The 24830-nt window shown below is 43.0% G+C and overlaps 1 protein-coding gene and 1 long non-coding RNA gene across 3 annotated transcripts; one reads left to right on the top strand and one right to left on the bottom strand.

Annotated features, from left to right (window-relative positions):
* Positions 1 to 3144: 3144 nt before the first annotated feature.
* Positions 3145 to 16868, bottom strand: toporsb (topoisomerase I binding, arginine/serine-rich b). 2 transcript variants are annotated; one of them, XM_087832392.1, is made up of 4 exons: positions 16651 to 16868; positions 13119 to 15604; positions 11014 to 11145; positions 3145 to 5768 (listed from the first exon to the last, which is right to left on the bottom strand). In XM_087832392.1, exons 1-4 carry the CDS (start codon positions 16738 to 16740, stop codon positions 3782 to 3784), a joined length of 4695 nt encoding a protein of 1564 aa, XP_087688518.1. In that variant the 5' UTR covers positions 16741 to 16868; the 3' UTR covers positions 3145 to 3781. The 2 variants fall into 2 exon arrangements, with proteins under 2 accessions (XP_087688518.1, XP_087688521.1); XM_087832395.1 differs by lacking the exon at positions 16651 to 16868 and adding an exon at positions 16526 to 16638.
* A 1828-nt stretch (positions 16869 to 18696) lies between these two features.
* LOC102784335 (uncharacterized) lies at positions 18697 to 21823 on the top strand. Its single transcript, XR_437767.2, has 3 exons — positions 18697 to 18827; positions 19412 to 19544; positions 20223 to 21823. It is a non-coding gene; the product is annotated as an uncharacterized LOC102784335 (long non-coding RNA).
* Positions 21824 to 24830: the final 3007 nt, after the last annotated feature.

Raw genomic sequence — 24830 nt, 5'->3', positions numbered from 1 at the left:
GCACTGACTTTTCTGTTACTCTTTTTTTTCTTGTTAAATTTGTAAATCACAGAAAAACGTTATTTTTTCTAACTTTATTAAATGATTTGATGAGACGGGCAATGAACTGTGGGGGAACTGATCCACTAGTCCTTCACAGTGAAGGGATCTGGAGGTTCTGTCACTGTTGAGTCAACTTATCCCCTTAGACTTCTGGCCGAGGTACTACCTGTATCTGCATGTGGTTATTTTCATGTCAAATAAATTATTATTTTTAACTGAAAAGTTTGGAATCATGGATGTAAATGGGGAAATGTTCCTATGATGAGTTTCTGGGCTCAGCCTTAGAGTGAGAATAGCTCAGAGAACTGCTGCTGCTCCACATCAAAAGGAGCAAGCTGGCTAGGATGCCCTTCTGGGAGCCTCCTAGCTGATGTCCAACAAGGAGAACACCCTGAGGCAATCACAAGAGAAGCTGGGGAGACGATGGGAGATTTTCAGTATGACAATGATCCCAAACACACTGCGAGTGCAGTAAAAGCCCACCATGATACAAAAACACACAGTGGACAGTCATGGATTTTCTGAAGCCCAGATATTACTGATGAAGTGTGGGCTCATCCTGACAGAGAACATGACAAAAGACAACATCTAATGTAGAGCTTTGAATGTCCTTCAAGAAGCCTGGAGAACTAGTCCCGCAGACTACTTAAAGGAATTACAAGAAAGATTTGCTAAGTGAGTTCCGGCTGTGTTGAAGAATAAAGGTGGTCATACCAAATATTGACTTGCAAGCTCGTTGACAAACTCTGTTTTTGTCTTATATTTCTTTGTTTTTATGTTTTCCAAGAGCTACTACTCTGAAAAATAATTAATTGAAAATTAAGGAATAAATGAGATCTAAAAAGGAAACGTTTTATGTGTTTTTATTCTCCTGTTTTCCACATTGTTGGTTTAATTGTCCTTCACTCTGATTTCCTGGCTCAGTCTGGTGACTCATTTTTATTTTCCTTTCCTTTTTGATTTTTGTTCATTTTATGTTGTTGCCACCTATTCTGTTTTACTGATTTTTTAATGTCACCTTTGTATAAAATAATTTACTCAGATCTGGAGAGGCCTCCCACCTGTTAATCATAACAATCACACAGCTTCAGATACGTTTTTCCAGTATTGATAAATTTGTTAATAACGCACTAAACGTACTCTGTGTATATAATGTCTGTAAGTAGTCATTTTATATTATTTTTATATTATTATTATATATATATATATATGTGTGTGTGTGTGTGTGTGTATATATATATATATATGGGCTTAGCAAATTCACTGGGCCACCTTTCACAGAAGCCAGAGGACACAAATATGATTCCTCAATGCTTTGTAATTTCAGAATACATTACCTGGTTATGTTTACACATTACAAATAACGTTTAAGTTACAAAAAAGAAATCCCATGGTTTGGCCTGAAGTAGCACAATTACCACTTCTTTGTGTCTGTGGAGGTTCTCAGTCATCCAGGTCATTGTAGTCAAAGGAGCTTGCAAAGAAAAGCATCTGGACTTCTTTAAGTTGCTTGAAGACGTTTCACCTCTCATCCGAGAGGCTTCTTCAGTTCTAAGGTCAAATTGTGGGCAGTCGACGCAACAACATTGTCATCCCCTATGTAGCCGGTGTATCAGAAAAACTCAGGAGAGTTTTCTCCAAGCATGACATCCCGGTGTACTTCAGACCCAGCAACACACTCAGACAAAAACTGGTTCACCCGAAAGACAAAACTCCAAAACACAGACTTAACAATGTGGTGTATGCCGTACAGTGCAGCGAGGAATGCCCAGACCTCTACATTGGAGAGACCAAACAGCCACTTCACAAGCGCATGGCACAACATAGAAGAGCCACCTCCACGGGACAAGACTCGGCAGTCCATCTGCATCTTAAGGATAAAGGACACTCTTTCGAGGATGCCAATGTTCACATTTTGGACAGAGAGGACAGATGGTTTGAAAGAGGAGTGAAAGAAGCATCTATGTCCACTGTGAGCAACCATCTTTGAACAGAGGCAGTGGTTTACGACACCAACTCTCTGCCATCTATAATCCAGTTTTGAGTTCCCTCCCCAGACGCCTTAACGCCCACTCACATCCTGGGCCATCTGACCTCAGGAAATCACATGATAAGATGGGGCCAGGTTTCACAATGAGCTCACCCGAAACTCTGGCTGATTGGGACCCACACCCAGTTTCACACCTTGGCTCAGGCGATTACAGGATCATCAGGGGGTCCTTTTGTCCCTCTGTGGGGGGACACTCCCACTAGGTTTAAATCTGGGACTCCCCACCATTTGACCTTAGAACTGAAGAAGCTTCTCGGATGAGAGGTGAAACGTCTTCAAGCAACTTAAAGAAGTCCAGACACTTTTCTTTGCAAGCTCCTTTGACTACCACTTCTTTGCCTTCATGATATGATGATGCACCTTTAGACCAGATGTGCACTTCCTGTTGAAACTAGTCTGTTGACTGGTATAAAAAGCAAAAAAAACCCCAACAAACCAAAACTCGATGATTCATATCCGTGAACACAAATGCACAGGCGGCTATTTGTGACTTTACCCCCCCCCACACACACATTTTGCTACTAGACTGGGCCAGACCCAAACACCCCAAAAGACTACTTTTTTTTGCTAGCTTGGGAGCTGTGAAGGGTTGAGCTAACTGTCTTCCCTACTGTTTTCATTTGGTTGAAGGAGCTGGAGCGCGCAAGTTAATGACTTGCATGTCTTTGTTACCTTTCATTGTCAGGCATGTCAGATTTCGTGTTGTTGTTGTTTTTTTAAAATCTTAAGTCAAATTTGTTCCATGTAAGTTCGTACTTTATGTTTAATGTGAAAATAAATGCAGCCGCCCTTTTCTACAAATCCCCTGTGGGAGAGGAGCTGGAGTGGGCAAGTTAATGATTTGGAGGTCTGTGTTTCTTTTACTTTTCGTTGTCAGACAACGCAGGAACACACCAGTGTAACCGGTTTGAAAACAGAAAAGAGAAAAGATCGGTTACCACGATAAGCTAATGCCACGTATTTTAAGCAATGTACCCCAGTACATAAATCCAAATTCCATTCAAATATATGATGATTCAGAAAGCTTTAATGAGTCATTACTTTCTCCATCAGTTTTACAAGCCACTGCCAACATTGCTCATACATTTGAGTAAAAAAAGAAAGCATTTTTAAACCAAACTTTTATTCAGATTTTTTTTTTTTTTTTGCACACAGAACATGTAAACACACAAACATCCACTCACTTACACAAGCATGTGTCCGAGTGTCATTACCAAATTCAGTCATCAATCCCCTGAAAAGGCCAGTTTTGTTCAGTTTTACACCTTGTCTTTTACTTTTAGACTAGAGCTACCGGTTTTGTGGACTACATGTGATTGAGAGCGCTTCACTCTGGACTCATCCTTACACTTTTTTTTTCTTAAGCAGTTTGAACATGGAAAAAAAAACCCAACCAATTGATAGCGAGGTTTGGAGGGGGTTTCACCCGCTTGCCTCAACGATTAAAATAATAAAAGTAATACAAAAGTACATGACAGTGCTCATGTCTAAACAATCAGTTTATTGGTGCTGCCTCAGAAAACAAGTTTATTTTGAAAATCAGTCACTAGGAATGTGTTTGTACTCGAGTTAAATTCTAAATAAACACAAGTTTATAAATGGTTCATGAAAAATGATGCCAAAAGTATAATGCAACAGTTCGTCCCTGACATTTATTCCGAACATTTAAATCTTTCGTTTAATCGTGCCCTACGTGGCGGAGCGTTCGTATGGATGGGTGTCAGTGGTAGAAGTGGAGTTATACTCCGAGATGATGTGATTGTCCGTGTGGGGCTCAAAGTCCCTCTGAGCGTATTTTGGTGGTGGAGGCTCAGAGTCAGGGTGGAAGTTATGTTTTGAATCAGGATCAATGTGGTTGGGGGGCCGGAAGAGATTCGGGTCCATGCCGAGTTCGGACTTTCTGTGCGAGGCGTTGAATGTAATGCTGTGTTCAGAGGGAGTAGAGGAGGAGGAGAAGGCTGTGTGGTTCAAGTGTCCGTCAATCAAACAAGACGAATGCAAGTTAGCAGGTGCAACAAGACCCACGGAGAGTGGCTTTCCCTCGCAGTTCACCACCGACACCGTCTCCTCGCCTGTCCGTCCTCCCGAGGCTGGACTGGAGGAGTGGAAGTCAACAGGAAGCAGGTTCACGGTGGACGGCGTGGCAGCTGTTGTCAAGCCAATTAGAGTCAGATTACTGGAACAGGGGGAGTTAGGGGGTGAGACATCATTCTGAGTCCTGGAATCACTAACAGAAACAGGAAGTGATGTGTCGTGAGAGTTGACTCCTGAGTACATGCCGCTACGTGCCGGGGGCCCTCCAGCAGCACTGCTGAATCGATGAAAGTCAACGGGTGATGCCCAGAAGGAGTTGTGAGTCTTATTCCTGCAGCTGGCGGAGGTAGAGTGAGCAGGAGCTGGCTTCTCTTTGGACCAGCCAGCAGCTGAGTGGAAATCAATGTCAGATGAAGAATTCACAGGATTTAAGTCGACGGATGAGAGGATGGAAGATATTCCTATCGTGCTCTCCCTGGTGGAATGTAACGCTGAGGAGTTTAAGGAGTAATAACGAGAAGCCGTGGGAGTCGAATCACACGCAAAAGAAGAGGAAGAGGGAGCGACAGGAGGTTTGTGACCGGAGTGATCGAAATCAGTGGTCAGTGCTCGGACTTTAGAGAGAGCAGCTGAAACGCTGCTCATGTTGGCCGGCTTGCTGCTCAGTGCGAACGTGCTGGTCAGATGTCTCTTCAGTGTAGAAATGGGCGGGATGGACTCGCTGTTGTCGGGCAGCTTCGCGGGTGAACAGGAGTCGGTGGGATTTAAACTATGCAGAATTGGTCCGGCAGAGGTGTGATCTGAGTGGAGGTCTTTGTTAAAGACAGGGGAGCGGCGTGGACTCCCAGCATCTTTGTGTTTTAGTGGTGGCGGCGTGTTCCTGTTGTATGACCGAACCGGGCTGGCCTGTCTGAGGAGCGGAGGGGCATCCCTCCCCTCCTTCCATTGCTTGAGTGGAGATGGCGAGTTTATGGACGAAGTGTCCTGATTTCCAGTGGATTTCCAGCTGTCCTGCTGTTGATGAGCCTGACTAACGCCACACGGATCTCGGTCGCGCCTTTTTTTGGAGTCTGGGGAGCAGCTGGCGTCAATGTCCAACGGGGCTTCACGTTTAGGTGCAGCGATCCTGTCCAGGTCACTTAGGATGGAGGCCAAGAGGTGGCTGTCAGAGGTTGAAGCTTCAGTACGTCTTTTATGAAGATCCGTCATTACGCGGGCAGCATCCTGGTCTCCCATTGGTCGAGAGCCCACGCTCACAGAGCCCATGTTTCTGTGACTGTCGGCGTTGGGTGTCTTTGGATCTGTCGCTTTGATTGGTCCTTCTACATCAACATCCAGGTTCTCCACGTCCACCTCGTGATCGCTGTTGTCAATGGCGATCAGTCTAGCTGCCTTGGAACGGCCCGCCAGCTCTGTGTCCGACCCATCGTATCCTCGGTCCAGAATGTCAACGGGAAGCTCTCCGATTTCAGCGTCCAAAACGCCGCCCACACTGGCCGAATGCACCAATGGAAGCGGAGGAAGGTCTGAGAAGTCGACGGTCTGCTGGCTGCTGAGCGGGCTGCTGCTGATACTGCCGCTATTTTTGTTGTTGGCGTCGTCGTGGGTGCTGTCGCTGTCCAGGGTGATGATGACCGGAGAGCTGACAGAGAGAAAGACAAAGGAATAAAATAAGCACGAGTATAACAGCAACAACCCTCATCACTTGAGTCTTCTGTGATCAATAATGGTGTTCTTCTACAAAGGGATCAATACATAGATCAATCCCACCTGAAGTACATATTGTGGTAAAAATCTTAACGTTACTAAAGATTTTATTCAGCATTTGTGAGCATTTATAGCTTTATTAGTGCAGAAGATACCCACATGACATTTTTTGGACTGGTGAACACATTTTAGCTCTGCAGTAAACACAAAACTGAGTTGGTGTCAATTTTTAGCAGAGGTTAAAACTGCTTTTTTTTCCCTGGAAATTTCTACTGTACTTACGAGGCTTACAAATAATACATATTCAATCCTGTAATGTGTATCGTATCTGAAGTTCTGTGAAAAACCCAAATAAAACTTTTAAGAAACCATCTGCACAAATAGCAAAAATTATTCATTTAAATTAAAATTTGTAGCTGCAAAATGATATTTATTTTCCTTTTTTTTCCTAGTAAAAGGTTCAACAAACAGGTTTTTTGGCATTTATTTAATTGTTCAGGCTTTACAGGGTGAAAAACCTCAAATTTGGATGTTTTATTTGGGGAAATTGTAAAGTTCAGCCATTTCTTTTGTTATTAACCTCCTAGGACCTGGCGTCCACATATGTGGACATCACATTTTGGGTTATTTAGACTAAAATACTCAATTTTGCTCTACATGGGCCTGATATCCACTTACGAGGACATTATACTGCCACTGTTCTATTAAAATTTGAAACGAATATCCTCATATGTGGCTCTTATTTTTCTTAAAAACAAAAATAAGGTTAAAAAAAAAACAAAAAAAAAAAAACTTTGTTTTTACATTCATCAGGCCCCAATATACCCAAATATAAAGATAAATTAAAAATGCATGTCGTGAAAGAGTTCGGGTCTTAGGAGGTTAAAGTAACAACGTTTTGAACATAAAAGTAGATTCTACTCATATAATGTTTGCATCACCAGAAACAAAAATGAAATTGGACAAGAAAATTGCAGTCTCTGCACCTACGTGAATGTTCCCCGCAGATGGCTATAATCAAGCTTTTCTGCAGACAGTGTCTGAAGGTTAATAACGAAACAAAAGATGGAAGCTCTGCCAATGAAATTTTAATTCACACTGCAGTCAAACAGGCAGATTTCCTCAGGAAGGCAACAGAAGTGGAGCCATCATCAGAGATGGATGAACTCTCTAAACACAAAGGAAAGGAGCTTCAATGCTTCCTTACTTACCTCATTTAGCAGAGGATACATTGAAGCATCATTGATGAAAGGAAAAGAGATAATGACATCACAAAATTCCCAGAGACAAACAAAATACCTGCTAAGTGTTAGATGATGTTAATGTTTACTATCCGTTACACGCTACAACCTGATGTTGACTCTTAAACAGCTGAACTCTGAACGCCATGCTGCTGCAACCTTAAAAATTACCGTATTTTTCAGACCATGAGGCGCACCGGATTATAAGGCGCATTAAGGGAAACAGTCAGATAACTCAAACTTTACTCAACTCATTCTTCTTGCCTTGTCTACTTCCGTACCATTGATTCATTAATGTTGAATTCTCTCGCAGCTGCTCTATTCCCATGTTGTTGCAGTATATTAATGACCCAAATACATGAATGTACTATTGCTGTGTGATTTATTACTATTACTGAAGGTTACTCGCCATACCAATACCAACTAGATATTTAAATCTTAATATAAATGAGTAACAGTAGAGTGGACATTAGGTAAGGCTGCACTTTTTGCAGCGATCTTGTATAGAAAACTATTCCACGCGTATATAAAACAGGTCTGTGGCTCCGAACCGTAGTAAAGGGACCTCTGGCTAATACGCCGGGTTCCGTGTTGAGCTTGTAGCTGAAAACTAGCTTTACTTTGTTGTCTGGGTCAACTTTGCTAGCGAGAGACAGAGAGAGGCGTTGAAAGGCTGCTCCAACAGAACTTATTGTTTCACATGAACACCGTGTACAGTCAAGTCTTAATAGCTTACTTACAACTGGACTTGTCAGGCACCGTTTTTGAATGCAGTGGTTATTATTATATTTACATGCTTCCAGCTCCCGTTTCTGCTCAGTGACAACTTGTACTTTTCAAATCTCCTTTTTTGCACACAACAGGTATGGCAGTCCATTCTCCCTGCAGCATGGACTAAACTGCCCATGAGGCTACATTCTTTAGGGCTATGCCTAGGGCTGCACGATTAATCGTTAGAAAATCGCGATCTCAATTCATACTTATGTGCGATCTCATTTCCAAATGACAACGATTTAAAAAAAAAAAAAAAAAAGATGACGATTGTAACGCATTTTGATCTGGGACGTAATCTGCATGAAAACAAGCGCTCACTCTTCCTGCTCAACAAATGACAAGAGTGGAGCCTTATACCACGTGATACAGAAGCTGGTTGCTAAAATTGGCAGGGAAAAAAACAATGGAGAGCACGTCAGGGATGACGAGAAAGTGACAGGAGAAAATCCGTCCCGGTCAACCACCCAAACATCAATAACGGGAACCTTATACAGCGCTTCCCTATACCCGTATAGGTATACTTATACCGGTCGAACTCCCGCAGGCACAAAGAAATTACGGAGGCTATTACTTATCACCTGACCAAAGATATGGCTCCATCAACACTGTGCAAAATGAGGGATTTAGGAAAATGATCAACACCCTAGACAAACGCTACACAGTGCCGCCCCGCAACTATTTTTCTATTGTTGCACTACCTGCTGTATACACGCAGTGTCGAGCAACGGTGGAGATGGAATTACAAGCAGTACAACATTTTGCGGCAACGACAAAATGTGAAGCATTTGTTGTTTTTATGTTTATTTATTGTTTTTATGTTCAGTCTCAACTGTTACAAAGTTGATGTGCAGTTAATAAGTGCAATAAATATTTATATTGGAAAAGAAAATCGTGAGAGAATCGTGATCTCAATTCTAAGCAAAAAAAATCGTGATTCTCATTTTATGCAAAATTGTGCAGCCCTAGCTATGCCTGTAACACTCTGCCTATTGCCTTGATATTAAATTTTTAGAGTAATAATTTTCGCAAGTAGAGGTGATATGGGCCATGAGATTGAGACACAGGCATTAGAGCCTGTTAATGCGTGTTTTGTTCGGGTTTCCACCGGCGTGGAATTACCAAAAACAGAGAGAGCATAGCCTAACATATGAAACAGGAAAAGATTGTTGAAATAAATGGATTACACAGCAACGTAACTGTATTCTAAATACCACCTTTTTAAACGGTAACTGTTAGGGAATACAGTTACTCATATTTTGTATTTTAAATACATAATACCAGCACATGTATTCCGTTACTCCCCAACACTGGTCACATCTTTCCTCCAGCTTTCACTGAGGACAAAGGAAATGTGATTAAAGGGAACCTCGACTATTACGACAAGTTACTCTGAATATGTTACAAATTATCTCCACTATATAAAAACATACTTGAGAATAACTAAAAAAAATTTGTTATTCATTAAATCTTTGTTGTTTAAAACTATTTTGGAGCCGTGGGAGCAGCCATGTTTTTTCGCACACAATGCATTCTGGGACGAGGACGTGTATTGGTTGTCGGCAGTTTTCTGTCGGTGCTTTCGTTCAGCTAACCTGTTTTGTTTTTTAAAGTGTAGCAACCGTATTAATTAACTTGCCTATTAGTGACCTGGTTACGACTTGGTAGACCAGCACTATCTGGTCTAAGTCTGACGTTATTAACCATGTCTGGGCCCAAACTCCTCTGCAAAAGTCAAATGATCACTGCAGCATTACTGAGAGTTGAAAAACTGTATAAATTTGTTCATCTGCAATAAAATGATCAGTGTGGCTGCTCTGCCAGGTGTAACAATTAAGTTTAACATCCAGGCAACCATGAAAACGGAATTTATGACATTAACTGAGTTAGAAGTTAGCAGGCAATTAGCTTGCTAGCTTCCATCTAAATATAATATACCATGTTCTGACTGAGAGATTTATTTAACAAATTAAAACGTACAGCTCTGCTACTACTTCCAACATAAATGACAACAGGAAAGTAAACAGCAATGACGTTTGTAGGGTTACTGAAGTTGGGCTAACTGGTATATAGTGATGTGCTACGTGATCGCTAGCGCGACAAGCTATGCTAGCATAATATAAACAGTAAAGCTGGAGGACGAACGCTAACAAACAGAGGACTTATGTTTGCAAAGCTTGGTGTAAATGTTACAGAGCTGCGGTGATGTCACCGTTTGCAGGTCCTTAAACTTAGGCTGCATTACTGGATATAATGCCTGTGTTACAACTGTTACAGTATAATACTGCTGCTGCTGGCACTTTGTTGGAATTGGACGTCATCACTAACATTGCAGGGTGGAAATCCGGTTGTTAAGTCTGACGTCACTAGCCGTGTCTGTCCATATATCAAACGATCACTATGGCATTACTGAGAGTTGAAAAACTGTCTAAAGTCTTTCATCTTTAATAAAATGATCAGCGTTCTGCTCTACCAGGTGTAACAATTGAGTTTAACATCCAGGCATCCATGAAAACGGAAGTTATGACATTTAACGGAGTTAGAAGTTAGCAGGAAGTTAGCTCGCTAGCTTCTATCTAAATACAATATAGCATGTCCTGACTGTTCCTTAATCATAATTATGCAAATTCTCATGACCATTGATCAAAGACCACTGATCAATGGCCATGAGTACCATTCACAGAGAGTTGGGGAATGGCTGCAATCACAGCATTGTAAGATGGCGAAAGATGTACCCTTAGGCCCCCTCCTCGAAAGAAAGTAAGATATCCTAAACAAACCAGAGAAATACAGGCAGAAAAATCCACCTTTAGGCTGGAAATGTAGCAGCAGAAATGTAGCAGCCTGTAATTTCTAAATAGCGTTTCTGTTCCCCGTCTGTGAGCAAAGTCTGATGCAGGGATTGACAAAGACTTGTAGAGTGGATGTGTAACATCTCACATTCAATAACTGATATCACCTGTGCAAACGGTACACCTGATAAGGATCAACAGAAGTGTTTCATCACTGTGTTCATTTAAAATAACTGATTTCACAGTTAATCAGGTGACGACCGCTTCACTTCGTCTCAGACTCTTCTTTGCTGGTTAATTACTGTCAGCTGTATGAATTTGTGTAACATGCTAAAACAAAGCTTTTTTCCCCTCCCAGCAGTGTGACAACTCGTACCTGCTCTGCTGAGCCTTGCGATGACGTTTCCGGCGCCGTTTGTGGGCAGGAGGCTGCGCCCCGTCGGCAGTGATGGTGCCCTCGTAGATGATCTCCACGCTGGGGCTGCGGTCTTGTCTGGACCTCCGGCTGCTGCAGAGAGAGAGCATGGAGTGAGCAACTTCTGGAAACGTCATTAAAACACCTGAACCACAGGAAGCTATAGAGAGGTCTTCCTCATCTGTTGAGCTGAGCACTTCACACCCAAACAGCTGGTGAGATGTTGCAGCTGACAGTTTTAGAGTCAGGAAAGCGACTCTAAAAAAAAGAAATCAACAGTAAGAGGAGAAACAACACGCGAACATGAAGCCTTTTCATTGCTGAAAAGAAAATCCCAAACATTAATATTAGACTGAGGTTCATTTAAACTTAAGAAAATACAACAAAACTGTGTCTGTTTCCAGAATAAAGAGGAAAACGTTCATGCTGATCTCTCATGGTAAAGGATTCATTTTTCGTGCATCGTCCCCTGAATAAAGAGCTGCAGCTTAGTGATTAGCCAAAGATAACCATTTTCAAAACCTAAACACTTGCTTCTTCTGTTTACCTATCAGTCAGATCTAGCTAGCTCTGGCTCACGTTTAAGCAGCCATCACATCAAAATGTATAAACAATGTTGCTAGGCACCACTGGCCTGCGGGAACTCTTTTACATTAATATTTATGGGTTCAAAATCACATCCTCTGTGGGGAATTCATTTACATGATTTTGAAAATCACAAGAGGTCAAAACGATGAGAACCAACAGGCAACATCCCAGGTAGGAAATGTTTCTTAGTTTCACCGTACAACCAGTGACATCATGTCTGCTTGTGCAAGTCGCGCTTTGTGGTAGCTTCAGTCGGCCAAATAAATGTGTCAAATTACCGAAAAACTTTTCACTCACAGCACTGTCCTGTGATTTTAAAACAACCTTTTTGTTAATTTGAAGAAAATCCCCCCACCCACTGTGGATCCATTTAAAAAAAACCAAACAAACAAAGAAGTCACTTTTCATTTCTTGTATTATTATTGCTAAATTATTTGGGGGTAGCTATCAGGAGAGGTCTTTATCTTTAGGAAAAGCTGTAAAATGTTTAAAAACACAGACAGAAATACAAAAGTTATTTCCTTGACATTTTCTTCTTTGTCAGGCCGATTCTGGACCCCGAGCCTTATGTTTGCAAAGCTTGGTGTAAATGTTACAGAGCTGCGGTGATGTCACCGTTTGCAGGACCTTAAACTTAGGCTGCATTACTGGATATAATGCCTGTCTTATAACTGTTGCAGTATAATACTGCTGCTGCTGGCACTTTGTTGGAATTGGACGTCATCACTAACATTGCAGGGTGGAAATAGACAGGTGAAACACGATATATCATGTTCTGACTGAGAGATTTCTGAAGAAAATGTAAACGTACAGCTCTGCTATCACTTCCAACATAAATGAAGACAAAAAACTAAACAGCAGTGACGTTTGTAGGGTTACTGAAGTTGGGCTAGCTGGTATAAAATGATGTGCTACGTGATTGCTAGCGACACAGCTATGTTAGCATAACAAACGCGGTGAAGCTGGAGGATGAACGCTAACTTTTTCCCCCACTCGGTAAAAGTTAATGTGAGGGTTCCCAATGGTTGGGGACAAATGCACTCGTATGGCAGGATGCTGTAAATGGACCAAACTTCAGTCAGGAGAACAACTGAGATAATCCATCCACAATACGAGGTTAGTCATTAATATACTGCAACAACACGGGAATAGAGCAGCTGCCAAAGAATTCAACATTAATGAATCAATCGTGGAGGAATCAAGAAGAATGAGTTGAGTAAAGTTTGACTTATCTGACTGTTTTGTTTCGCTTCGCTTAATGCGCCCTATGTATGAAAACAGACCCGTTCATCGACAGAGCACCTTATGGTCCGAAAAATACGGTACAAGTCAAATGAAACCCAAATCAGAGGTGAGGGTGGTCGGTGAAACCGGCTTATCCTGCAAATCAAAATTTGTCAAAAACAGTCAATAATAGACCACTGATAATTTACACTCTTCTGGAAAGTCTAATAATAATAAATCCAGTGGCCTCTTACCTCTCACCACCGTAGCCACTGCTCGCCCGCCTGTGCCTCTCCCTTCTCCTTCCTCTGTCTCGCTCCTTCCTCTTCCTCCTCTCTTTCCTCTTCTCCTTGCGAATACCGCCACTGCCGCTCGGCCTCCACGTGGGATCCTTGACATTGTTGTCCAGGTGGCGGCTCTTGCATTTCCTTTTCCCGCCGGGTTTCTCTCCGTGATGAGCGCTGTCGCTGGGGGACAGCGTGGGCGTCGGTGGCGTCCGCGGTGGTGGTGGGGGAGGACGCGGTGAGGACGAGGAGAGGGATGGTGAAGAGGCGGAGGAGGTGAGAGGGGACACCTGGGCGCAGGGGTACTCCCAGCTGGAGTCCGGCGGGCTGGGCGACGGCGGGGAGCTGGAGTCAGCGCTGGAGTCAAACGGAGGCGAGGAGCGGTGCCGCATCATGGCGGGATAAATGGAGCGATTTGGGTTGAACAGAGTGCCACTTTTCCTGTGCTGGTTGCTGCTGCGTTCTTGCCTTCTCTTCCTCCTCTTCTCTCTTGCTGCCTCACTGGTGGACTTCCTGTCTCTCCAGCTCCCCATCTCCTGCCGCCGCTCAGTCTCTCCAGGCGTCGCCGGGCTGAGCGTGCACACAGAGCTCCTGCTCCGACCAGAGCTCCCTGACCACGAGCGTGCACGTGAGCGCTGTCCTGCCACCTCGCCAGTTTTCTGCCCCTTGTCCTGCTCCTCTCTGTAAGTACCTGATGTGGAGGGAGGGATCGTGGGTAGGTAAGAGAGGGGAGGTGTTGCAGAGGGGGGAGGAGGAGCCTCCTTCTCTTTCTTCTTCTCTACCTCCTCTTCTTCTGTGTCAGAGGAGAGCTGCACCAACTCCGGTGTCCGTTCTGCAATCGGCTTCTTGTACCCAACGATGAGACACTCATCCTCTTCTCCCTGCCTTTCTCCTCCATCCTGATTGGCTGCCTCCGGCAGGGCAGGACTGAACGAAGATGAAGGCTCGGCGGTGGAGTAGGAGGGGCCTGGGGTTTCATCATCCCAACCCGAAAGGCTAAGGACACTCGCTGTTTGGATGGGGTCATCTTGAGCTCCCACATCCCTCCCCAGCCTCTCCTCGGACCCTCCCCCTGCCCCCCTCTCTTCATCCTCCCCCTCGGAGATGGCGATGACAGAGCTGCCATCGGACGAGCTGCTCATCCCATCCAGTTCCACTGCAGCGTCCGGTGGCTCGTACACCGCCTGCAGGTCGTAGTTCTCCAGGCTGAGCGACGAGCGGGCGAAGCTGATGAGCTCATGCAGGAAGTGCTCAGTGCGTGCCAGCAAGAATGGCCGCAGCTCTTCTTCTACGTTGGGTGTATTCTCCAGGCCGTGGCGGGCGAGCCTTGCCATGATGATGCGCTGAACGATGTCAACCAACGAGGTGTGCGAGCCATACAGCACCGTGAGCTCCCTCCGCAGCCAGGGGCGGAGCCTGTTCAAGTGGGCAGGGTTCCGACGGAAGCTATCTGCCGTGATGTCACGCTGTCCCTCGTTGCCGTGTACTCCAGCAACCCCACGGACCCGAATGCCACAGCGATAGAGTCCACGGCGAAAAGCCACCGTCTCTCTCTCCCTAAGTCGGCGCACGGTTCCACCTTCACGCTGCAAACGCTGCCTTGCCGCTAAGCGAGTCATCAGTCGCCGTGATGCCCGGTCATTGGGGGCAATGGGTGCCACTGCCCCTCCAAGGCCTGTTAGTCCTTCAAATATCACACCGCGCTCCACCAAATCAGCGCCTCCTCTTATCCTCTGTTCCTCCCCATCCTCACTGTCCTCAGCAACGACTGGAGGGTGAGGAAGAGGAGGGAGTGGAAGGGGAGGGGAATCGAGGTACCACTCCCAACCCCCTGCCCTCTCCTCCGCCCTTCTGGCCCCTCTCTCCCTCCGCCGCCTCCTTGTTGTTGTCTCGCCAGCCTCTGACACCCGGTGCCGCCTCAGCATTAGCCTCATTTGATGGCTGCTTCTTGCAGCCGACGCCATTGCTGCCACCATTGCCACAGTAGCGGCCACGCTGCTGCTGGGGGGCGCTGAGCGCAGCGTATATTCCTTGAAGTCATCCTCAGCTTGGTTCCGGTAAAAGATTGAGGCAAAGGGCTGCTTGCAAAGCGGACACTCTGGCTTTTTGTGAGACCACTCCTGGATGCACGGGAAGCAGAAGCGGTGCTTGCAGCGGTCCAGGAATGCCAAGTTGTTGAAACGGTCCAGGCAGATGGGGCACTTGGAGTCAGGCGACGCCTCCTCTGCTGCCATTAGATGGGGGCGTGCTGATGTTGAGGCGGAGGACGCGGGTGGAGACAAGGACGAGGAGGATGTGGCCGCAGTAGAAGATCTGCTAGCGTTTTTCCTCCTGCTGCCACTCTCTCGACTCCTCTGCTCTTCATCTTCCTCCAGCGCCGCGCCACGTCCAGCAGCACCTGCGGCTGCATTGTCACGGCGGCGAACACGCAGCTTCATTCGAGTCGGCGCCATCACCTGAAAACAAACAAAGCAGGAAAAAATGTGTCCTTATTCAGTTTTCAGGATTCAGAACTGTTGAGTACAGGTGAAATGACACCTGCTGAGAACAACAACAAAGTCCTGGATTACAAATTAATCAGGTCACATGGCTCCCCAGTGCTTCACTTTGATCTAAAAACACAGGAAAGCTGTGGCACCAACACAGCTAGCAGCTACTGCTTCTTTGTCACTCTTTAAATTTCGCTACTCATTTGACTTTCTGCTTTTATATTTGACTTTTTATTGAAAAAATAACTTAACCATAAATCAAAGCCCCTCTTGTGGTGCTGTACTTTAAAGATTTATACTTCACTGATGCTCCTTGTAGCCACTATGTTAGCGTGCTAACACTGACTAACTGAAGCTCACAGTCAGGATTGAACACTGCGGTAAACACTTTGCTCCTCTCAGAGCCTCTGTTTGTTTAAATCATCCGGCTGTTTAACCCTCCATCTGTGGAAACCCTTCACACAGTTGTGTTAATATTAACGCTGATTATTATTCTAATTATTCACCCAATTACCGACACGGAAGGACTCCCCTGAGTTTGTTAGCCTGCTAACACACCAGCTAGCTGTTACCTAAGCCTTCCATTTGGTTTAATTCTATAAAGACCTTTAATTTTGCAAAGATTATTCGCGAAAAACCTAATTGTTTAAATTAAATATTTTTTTTGTTTAAAGATTTTCAAGCTATGGATGCTCATCGTTGCTTAAAAACCCTACATGCTATCTCTGGCTAACAGAAGCTCCCTGCCTGTTAGCATTTAGCCCACATTTGTTATTTTCTACGGTCATTATAAAAATCTGCGTTTAATTACTTGGCTTTACTCTTTAATTCTTTCTCCATAACAACAATGATGTTTTAAAACATTATCCTGTTTATTTTATTACTTACAACATATTCTAGAAGGACCGATGCCCCCAGGTTGCTACCCGACAAACATGCTAACCAAAGCTAGCCGGGTTCAAACAGACGGCTTCCCCCAGCCTGTTAGCATGCTAACACTGTTAGCTTCGTACCGGAGCTGAGGAAGCAGCAGGCTCCGCGGGTTGCTCCTCATCCGGATTCTTTCTCCTCCTCCGGGTCGAGCTCCGCGCTTTCAGCGGCATCCGCCGTCAGCGATGGCCCCGGACACACACTGTACCGATCCGTTTAGATACCGACTGCTGTGAGAAACACACACATCTGCCTGTCACTGTCCTCAGAAGCGACGCTCCTCACAGCTGGAACGAGAAAAACGCCGCGATGGATGATGGGAAATACAATGACAGTCGAGTTGTCTTCCTCTTCTTCTGTGGTCAGCCCCCACAATCAGTTTATCACTGCCACCTAGTTGGGTGGGGTGATGGTACGAGGATTCTGAATGCGATCTGCAGCACAGGGTGTGAGGGACAGCACGGGGGGATCTGTGGGCTCAAATTGTGGTCATAAATATTTTGTACTTGTAAATCAGGATTTGTATGTGTAAAAAGAATTTGTGTGTGTGTAAAAAAGATTTGTATGTGTAAAAATAATTTGTGTGTGTATAAAAAAGATTTGTATTTGTAATCTTTTTACACAAACAAATCTTTTTTACAAAAAAGATTTTGTAAAAAAGATTTACACATACAAATCTTTTTTACACACACACAAATTCTTTTTACACATACAAATCCTGATTTACAAGTACAAAACTGATTTACAAGTACAAAATATTTATGACCACAATTTGAGCCCATAGGGGATCACAAGATCGTTTCCATGATTAGAAAAATTACTTCAGAGCAAGAGAAGAAGACTCTCCGGGGAGTTGGCATATTATCCCACTTGGGTTAGAGAAGATCAAGGCTGAGATTATGCACGTGTGCAGGAGGGATAGTGGATGTATTGGAAAAAAGAATGTTGATAAGTGCAATCTAGATGACTTGTATACCCCCAGTCTATATTTGAAATCAACTGCAGGACTACTGTAGTGCTGATCTTTAGCCTAAATTTAAGATGTTTAACAACAACTATTCATGAGTTACAGTCATTTCTTACACAGCCTCTGAATTCTCAGTAAAGTAGTTTGCACACTAACAAGCATTTGCCTGAATCTGATCTCTGTTCATGGGGACAGAGGCCAATATTAGGCTGCAAAAAAAAAAGAAAAAGAAGGTCCTTTACATCTCTATCTACCATTGCAGAGTCCACAGGATACCTGGCTCCTCCCTCAAAGACCCTACTCACTACCAACAAACTGTGTTCACACTCCCAGCCTCATGCTGGAGGTGTAGAAGTGTGTGACTGAAGAACTCTTTCTTCCTGCCATCAGACTCCTAAACACCTGACAGGAGTTTGTAAACTTGTTTTACCTCCATCCATATTCCTCTGTTTGCACACATGCAATTGCACGGATGATCTGATATCGTCGTGTTGGTGTTGTTCCCAGATCATCATGAAAATGTTGTTCCAGGTTCAACATTGCAAGTGACCAATCACATTATTGTGACGTTATTCTTTTGCGCACCAATCCATTCGTGCATTTATGAAATTCCAATGTTGCAAGGACAATATTAATTCTGCTTAGCGTTTATTAAAGGGTTAGGGTCAGGGTCAGGGTTAGGGTCCGTTGATCGGTGGACAAAGGCGGTTTCTCGCAGCTTAAGTACAGTTTTTTGTTTTACGCCGGTTTTTCCCGAAGTCGCAAAAGTATGACATCACAACATTCTGATTGGTCATTTGCAATGTTGATCCTGGAACAACCTTTAGTATGATGATCTGGGAACAACACCAACACGAGGATATTAGATCGTGCGCAATTGCACACTCACTGCTGTCTACTGCACGTACAGCTGAGGTAGCATTCTAGATTGATATTTACATAGTATTTGACTTTATTTGTATATATTTATATAAAAATAGCATACATTTTTAAAAAAAAATGTTATATTCCTATTATTTTATAACCTATTATAACCATCCGCTATTCTATTTATCTAATTTATTTGATTTTTTTATTTGACATCTCCTGTTGATTAATTGAAGGACCTGAAGGGGCAGCAATGCGCCTTTTTTTTTAGTCTGCCGGAAATCCAAGAAGAAGAAGCAGCAGCAGTCGAAGAAGAAGAAAAACCGTAAACAAACTAAACTGAGGCGGCGTTTGTGTTTAGTTTTTAGGTTTTAACAGAAGATGGAGGCACTCAGCAGACGGGCTCTGGACCGGATTTACTCCGCGGTAAATTTGCTTTATTTATTCTATTGACTTTACTCGTTTTGCGCGCGCTGCTCAGTCACCGGGACTAGAAGCGGTAACCGTTAGCAACAAGCTACAGCCTGGAAACAGTAAAGCTAGCGAGGAAGACACTAACAAGCTGATATTTAACATCATAAAGACCAAAAATAAATGCATAAAAAATTTTCACTCACATCTTTCACAAAAACAGAACACGTAGAACATTGGAATGCCTGTTTGATTGTGAAAACACAAAATTACCGACATGTAACAAATTGCTTTATCGTGTGCGTTTATTGTGGTTCAATTTTTGTTTATTACGTACGACAGGAAAACAGTCATAGTCTGAATGTCAGCATCATGTGAGTTTGTCACAGAAAAGTTGTGTGTGGTCTTATACACTCATCAGCCAATATATTAGGTACAACTTGCTGGTTTGACATTATTTTCTTCTTCAGAGCTGCTTTAACTCTCCATGGCATAGATTCAATTGTCCAAAATGTGTTTAAAAATGCTGCTTAGAGCACATTTAACCATCTTTCCAAGGTTTGAAGTCCTTCTGAATCAAGTCTCTCTCCGGCCTTCAGGTATTGCTGGCAGTTGTGGTTTTGTCCTGGTCTTATGTGATCTACGCCAGCAGGATCGCCTCCGTTTGGCTGCTGGAACAGAGGACGCGTCGTTGAGGCAAGACTGACCGTGCGTCAGAGTGCAGGCGTACAGGTCGGTGTTCTGGTCATGATGATATGCGGTATCATAAATAAAGTCATCTCCACGGACACCTGCACAGTGTAAACTGTGGTATTGTTTGAAGCACAGAGTGAGCGTCATGCATAAAAGACAAAGCATGTTAGGAAGAGCTCTTTTAGCTGCTGGTACAAATGGGAGAAACAGACCCTGTTTCCCTGCTCATATGAACACCTCACTGCTCTTTTCACATCCCTTTAAACCCAGCCGTCTGGTTGAAGTCGCTGCAGCACCACTAGGGGTCAGTATATGAACTGTGATCTGCTGCAGATCTCAGGCTTCAGTCAGATTTTTGCTTAACTTTTTAAATTTGCTAATTAAAGTTCCTAACTGAATGACATAACCCTAAATATGAGCCTGTTGTGGGTTAGATTCTCTAAGTACATAACAAAAGACCCTTTAGTGCTTGTTTATTGACTCCTTTAGTGGAGTTGAGGTGCCGAGACACATTTAGGTGAGTGAGACGCTTCACTTGAAGCTTGAAGATCAGGCTGGTCATTTATCCCCGCACGAGAGGATGTTGTAGGATTTTTCCTAAAGTCTACAGTCGTTTGTTTAGTTGTGGATGTATTAGTGTGTCTGGAAGGACTTTCTTTGAATTGAAGATCTTTGGGTTTCAGAAGGTTAAACCTGTTCCTCCTGTTCTGGTCTCAGGCTGATGGACCCCTTTGAGCCCTCGTTCCAGAGTTTCAGACCTGAACATATGGTGACTGTTCAGGTAGGAGAGGACAGAAGCAGCTGAAGGCACCAGAAGTTTCCAGGAGGTCAGATCTGAAAGGAGACGACACAAACAACCAAAAACTGGTTTAAAAGCGGGAAAAGACGGCGTAATGAGAGACACAATGAGCTTGAGTGGGTTCTATGGGGACTGCGTTTAGCCCACAACACAGTAAAACCCCATAACACCCACTCTGATACTTTATGTTGTAATTACTGCTGAGTAACTTAGAGTAATTGAACTATCCAAAGCTGGATTAATGACTTCTTGGGCAGTCAGACCAGATCTCTGTCTTTAATTGAGACTTTTATTCATTGTCCCACATCTGTCTCACATTTTGACTTCTTCTGCACTTTTCTAAAGTGTGGCTTTCACCCAGTGCATATCAAGGGAAGGCTTTTTTATATGTGTCAAATAAAGATTAGCTTGTTTAATGTTGTGAATGTTACAAATTACCAGAAAGTCATAAGATTTTCACATTTTAGTGATTATGATTGGAACCACCACAAATGAAATGGAGTGTCAGTGTATACTGATAAATAGTGTTTTTGTTGTAGTTGATTTGATTTTGCACGGAAGCAAGTCTGGTGTGAAGTGACACAGTATGCTGTGTCACAACTGACTAAAAATAGCTAAACTCTATGTCAATAAAAAGTATACCAATCTATGGATACATCACTACTGACACCCACAGACAGTTACAGTTGGAACAGCAGGAGTATGTAAAGACTATCACACGAGCGCCCTTTAAATCTTATTATATTTACTTAAAAAAGAGTTGGGAAAATTGCATTCACATATATTGGATTACCTCCCAGCATTTTTAACACTTTCTCCCACACTTACACAAATCGTTTGTTGGGATCTGGTCAGCCAATCAGGAATCTGTATTTTTTTTGTCTTATAATCACAATAAAAATGCTCCAACAACATAAACAGGGTCCAATTCAGGAACTCCAATTAGCTGAGGTGAAGCTTAGCCGCCTGTGTCATCATCCACCTGTCAGTCAAAGAGGCCACGCCCCAATAATGCAAACTTTAAACCTTAATGTAATTTAAACAGATGACTTATAAAAAATTCACCCTCCCTTAGAGTTGTTAAGAAGAGGGGAATTAGCTATAGGGTTCAAAACCTTTATTGTAGCAGGGTGTAAATATGTTTGTTTGTCTTGTAAAGTCAGATGTTTTAACACAGTCACTCTAGTGGACATTAGAGGAACTGCAGGCTTCACATTCACAAAGTTATTTATTCAGTACATGTAATTCTATAACTAGACACTACGGCTGAATCACCAAAAAGTTTTCTGCAGTTTTTTAAAAATGTTTGTTTGTTTGTTTTTTAAAATTCAATTTAAACTCCCAAGTGTGAACTTCCCTAAGGTCTAAATGTGTCTTTAACATTGGGAAACCTGATGGTCTGATGCTTTGTTTGTAGTTTAATATTACCTGATCTACCTCTAAATTAATGTAAAAGCAATAAAAAACGAGTATCTGGTCATTTTTCTGTATATTTCAACATTAAAGATTAGTTTCTTCAGCTCATGTGTGTTGAGATGCTTCATTTTCATGCCACCAGGGTTGAACAGATTTATGTTAAACAGAAGCAGGGATAATAATGGAGACGTGTGTCCTCTGATGTATTCAGTAAATAAACCTCAGACACACACACAGGAGGTTGATTTGGAAGGAAGAGGTTTGCTCTTTGATGTGTGCCCTCAGATATGTAAATGCTCTTAACAGAATGGGTGAGTGAGGGCAAGTGAGGTAAGGAGAGAATGAGAAGCAGAGAGAGAGAGAGGGGGTTCTCTTTATGTAAATACTCATTCTGTTATCAAAAACCACTTCAAGCACACACACACCTTCCGTCATCTGTAATTAAAATCCTGCTCATCGTGTCTCCATCTGCTCTCTGTTTGGGGCCCCGAGACCTTTTCATGGAAAATTAAAAACATTGATGGGAATGTGGGCACGATCCCACCTGCCAGAAAGATCCAGAGCCCTCTGGAAACCACTGGAAATATGTGATAAATGTGAGGGGGGTGCATAAGGGTCTCCTAGGAACTACAAGTGGCGTCTGGAGTCTAAACAGAGTCTTTCTCAGTTAGGTAAAACACTTGTTGACCTACTTCCTAATTAACCAAGGCGGTATAGTTCCAAAAGTATTTGGACAGAGGCAAATGTTTTGCGTCTTTTTCCTTCTACATCACCAAAAATCTATTTGAAATCAAGAAAAGGAGTACTGAAGTGTTGGTGTGTTCACATGTGTTTGCAGCCCTTCGTGCTTTTTAGTTTTCGTGTTCAGCAGTGAAATACAGCATGTTGAGATCAGTTGGTGTACTCAGCTGCTTTCCAATAGTCTTCACTTTCAGAGTGCTGATTCAGGGGATTTTTGTCCGTCTAACCCAGCCTGTATGATTTGCATCTTAACTGTCTCTTATGAAGTCTTCATGATACATTACTGATATGTCAAGTCTTTTTTTAGCTGGATGTTATAAAAGGCTTTTATTTTATTACAATGGAAAAGATTCTGTGATCGTCCACCACGTTTGTATTCCCTTCTTCTTGGTGCTCATGCAGCCTGTTGATTTCATCTTTCACCTGTAATGACGCCTCTTTGAACTCCATACAGCATTTCTGTGAATGCAAAACTAGCCATCCATCTCTTTTCCTATCTGTTTACCCATTTGATTATGGATTTAAATCAAAGTGTTGAATTTTTAAATTGAACACATAGAATTAAATCCAGTTTATCTCCTTAACCTGTTTTGAATTAATCAGAAATGAAACGACACCTTGTAAGGACATGTTATGTTTTTTAGGTTTGGTTACTGTTTTGGTCTTTTCCTGATTTTTGTAGTCAGTTCATGTGCATCTCCAAAAAAATCTTTTTTTGAAATACAGCATTTTTACATTTTATATTTTAATATTGATGGCCATTAACGTGCACTGTTTCTATTTAATTAAAAAATAAATAAATACATGGTTGCACCGAGTCCAGTGGATGATGAATACCTGTTAAATTAGCACGATGTCCTCTGAAGTGAGACGTCACTGCTCTGCATGCTGGAAAGAAAAAGCGAGCTGCCTTCTGCAGCTGTGCTTGTATTCAAACCTCTCATGCAGATGAGCCATAAAACACACAAGCACTCGTGTGAGGCTGCAGGACTCTGTTTATTCACTCACTATCAGCCACTTTGTATACACACACACAGCATGTAGAAGTAAATCATGAAATATATATTCCTTTTTGATAATAAGACACACGGGAGTAGGATGTCTTCACAAGTTGTAGGTCAAAATTATTTGAAGCATTTCAGTCAGGTTTCAGGACTAATCACAGTCAAGAAACAGCGTTAGTGAAGGTTACAGAAAGAGAGCATATTTCTCCAATATTGGCTTGTCTTTATTGGCTCCCTGTTAAATCCAGAATCAAATTAAAATTCATCTCAGGAGATAGAAGCTAAAAAAACTGTAAGTAACACTTTTTAATCAGATATATCATCAAGTCAGTGAAACATCTGGGATATTGACCTGGTCTGGCAAGTTTCAGCTGCTTTGGTGCACTAGAGGGGCAACAACGAGGCATCCCTCAAAACAGGAATGCTTTTACAGGTGGAGGCCACTGGCAATTTCTCCATCCTCATTTTTTCTGACTGTTTTTTCACTAGTTTTCTATTTGAGTAGGCTCAGTGTCGCTATTGATAGCATGAGTTGATACCTGAACCCTGCAGAGTTTGCACTGGTAGTCCAACTCCTCCAGTGCAGAACATCAATTTGTTTGCTGTCTCCCAGCACAGTCTCAAGAGCATGGAGGAGATTCCAGGAGACAGGCTCTTTCCACACTAGGAGAGCTGGACAGAGCCATAGATTGCCCTAAACCCTTTAGCAGGAAGGGTATCTTCACCTTTCTATACAGTGGCTTGCAAAAGTATTTGGCCCCCTTGAACTTTTCCACATTTTGTCACATTACAGCCACAAACATGAATCAATTTTATTGGAATTCCACGTGAAAGACCAATACAAAGTGGTGTACATGTGAGAAGTGGAACGAAAATCATACATGATTCCAAACATATTTTACAAATAAATAACTGCAAAGTGGGGTGTGCGTAATTATTCAGCCCCCTGAGTCAATACTTTGTAGAACCACCTTTTGCTGCAATTCCAGCTGCCAGTCTTTTAGGGTTTGTCTCTACCAGCTTTGCACATCTAGAAACTGAAATCTTTGCCCATTCTTCTTTGCAAAACAGCTCCAGCTCAGTCAGATTAGATGAACAGCGTTTGTGAACAGCAGTTTTCAGATCTTGCCACAGATTCTCGATTGGATTTAGATCTGGACTTTGACTGGGCCATTCTAACACATGGATATGTTTTGTTTTAAACCATTGTTGCCCTGGCTTTTTGTTTAGGGTCGTTGTCCTGCTGGAAGGTGAACCTCCGCCCCAGTTTCAAGTCTTTTGCAGACTCCAAGAGGTTTTCTTCCAAGATTGCCCTGTATTTGGCTCCATCCATCTTCCCATCAACTCTCACCAGCTTCCCTGTCC

This window comes from Neolamprologus brichardi, chromosome 3 (genome assembly GCF_056152115.1).
Source record: "Neolamprologus brichardi isolate AB-2024 chromosome 3, ASM5615211v1, whole genome shotgun sequence".
Taxonomy (NCBI): domain Eukaryota; kingdom Metazoa; phylum Chordata; class Actinopteri; order Cichliformes; family Cichlidae; genus Neolamprologus; species Neolamprologus brichardi.
This window is presented reverse-complemented; position numbering and strand designations above follow the sequence as displayed.

Excerpts from the sequence above, each read along its gene's own strand:
- toporsb (XM_087832392.1), bottom strand. The coding sequence starts at position 16,740 with ATGCCGCTGAAAGCGCGGAGCTCGACCCGGAGGAGGAGAAAGAATCCG. Across the intron at positions 15,605-16,650 it reads CTGCTGCTTCCTCAGCTCCG|GTGATGGCGCCGACTCGAAT; the intron begins GTACGAAGCTAA and ends GTTTGTTTTCAG. Across the intron at positions 5,769-11,013 it reads CGCAAGGCTCAGCAGAGCAG|CTCTCCGGTCATCATCACCC; the intron begins GTACGAGTTGTC and ends TCTCTCTGTCAG.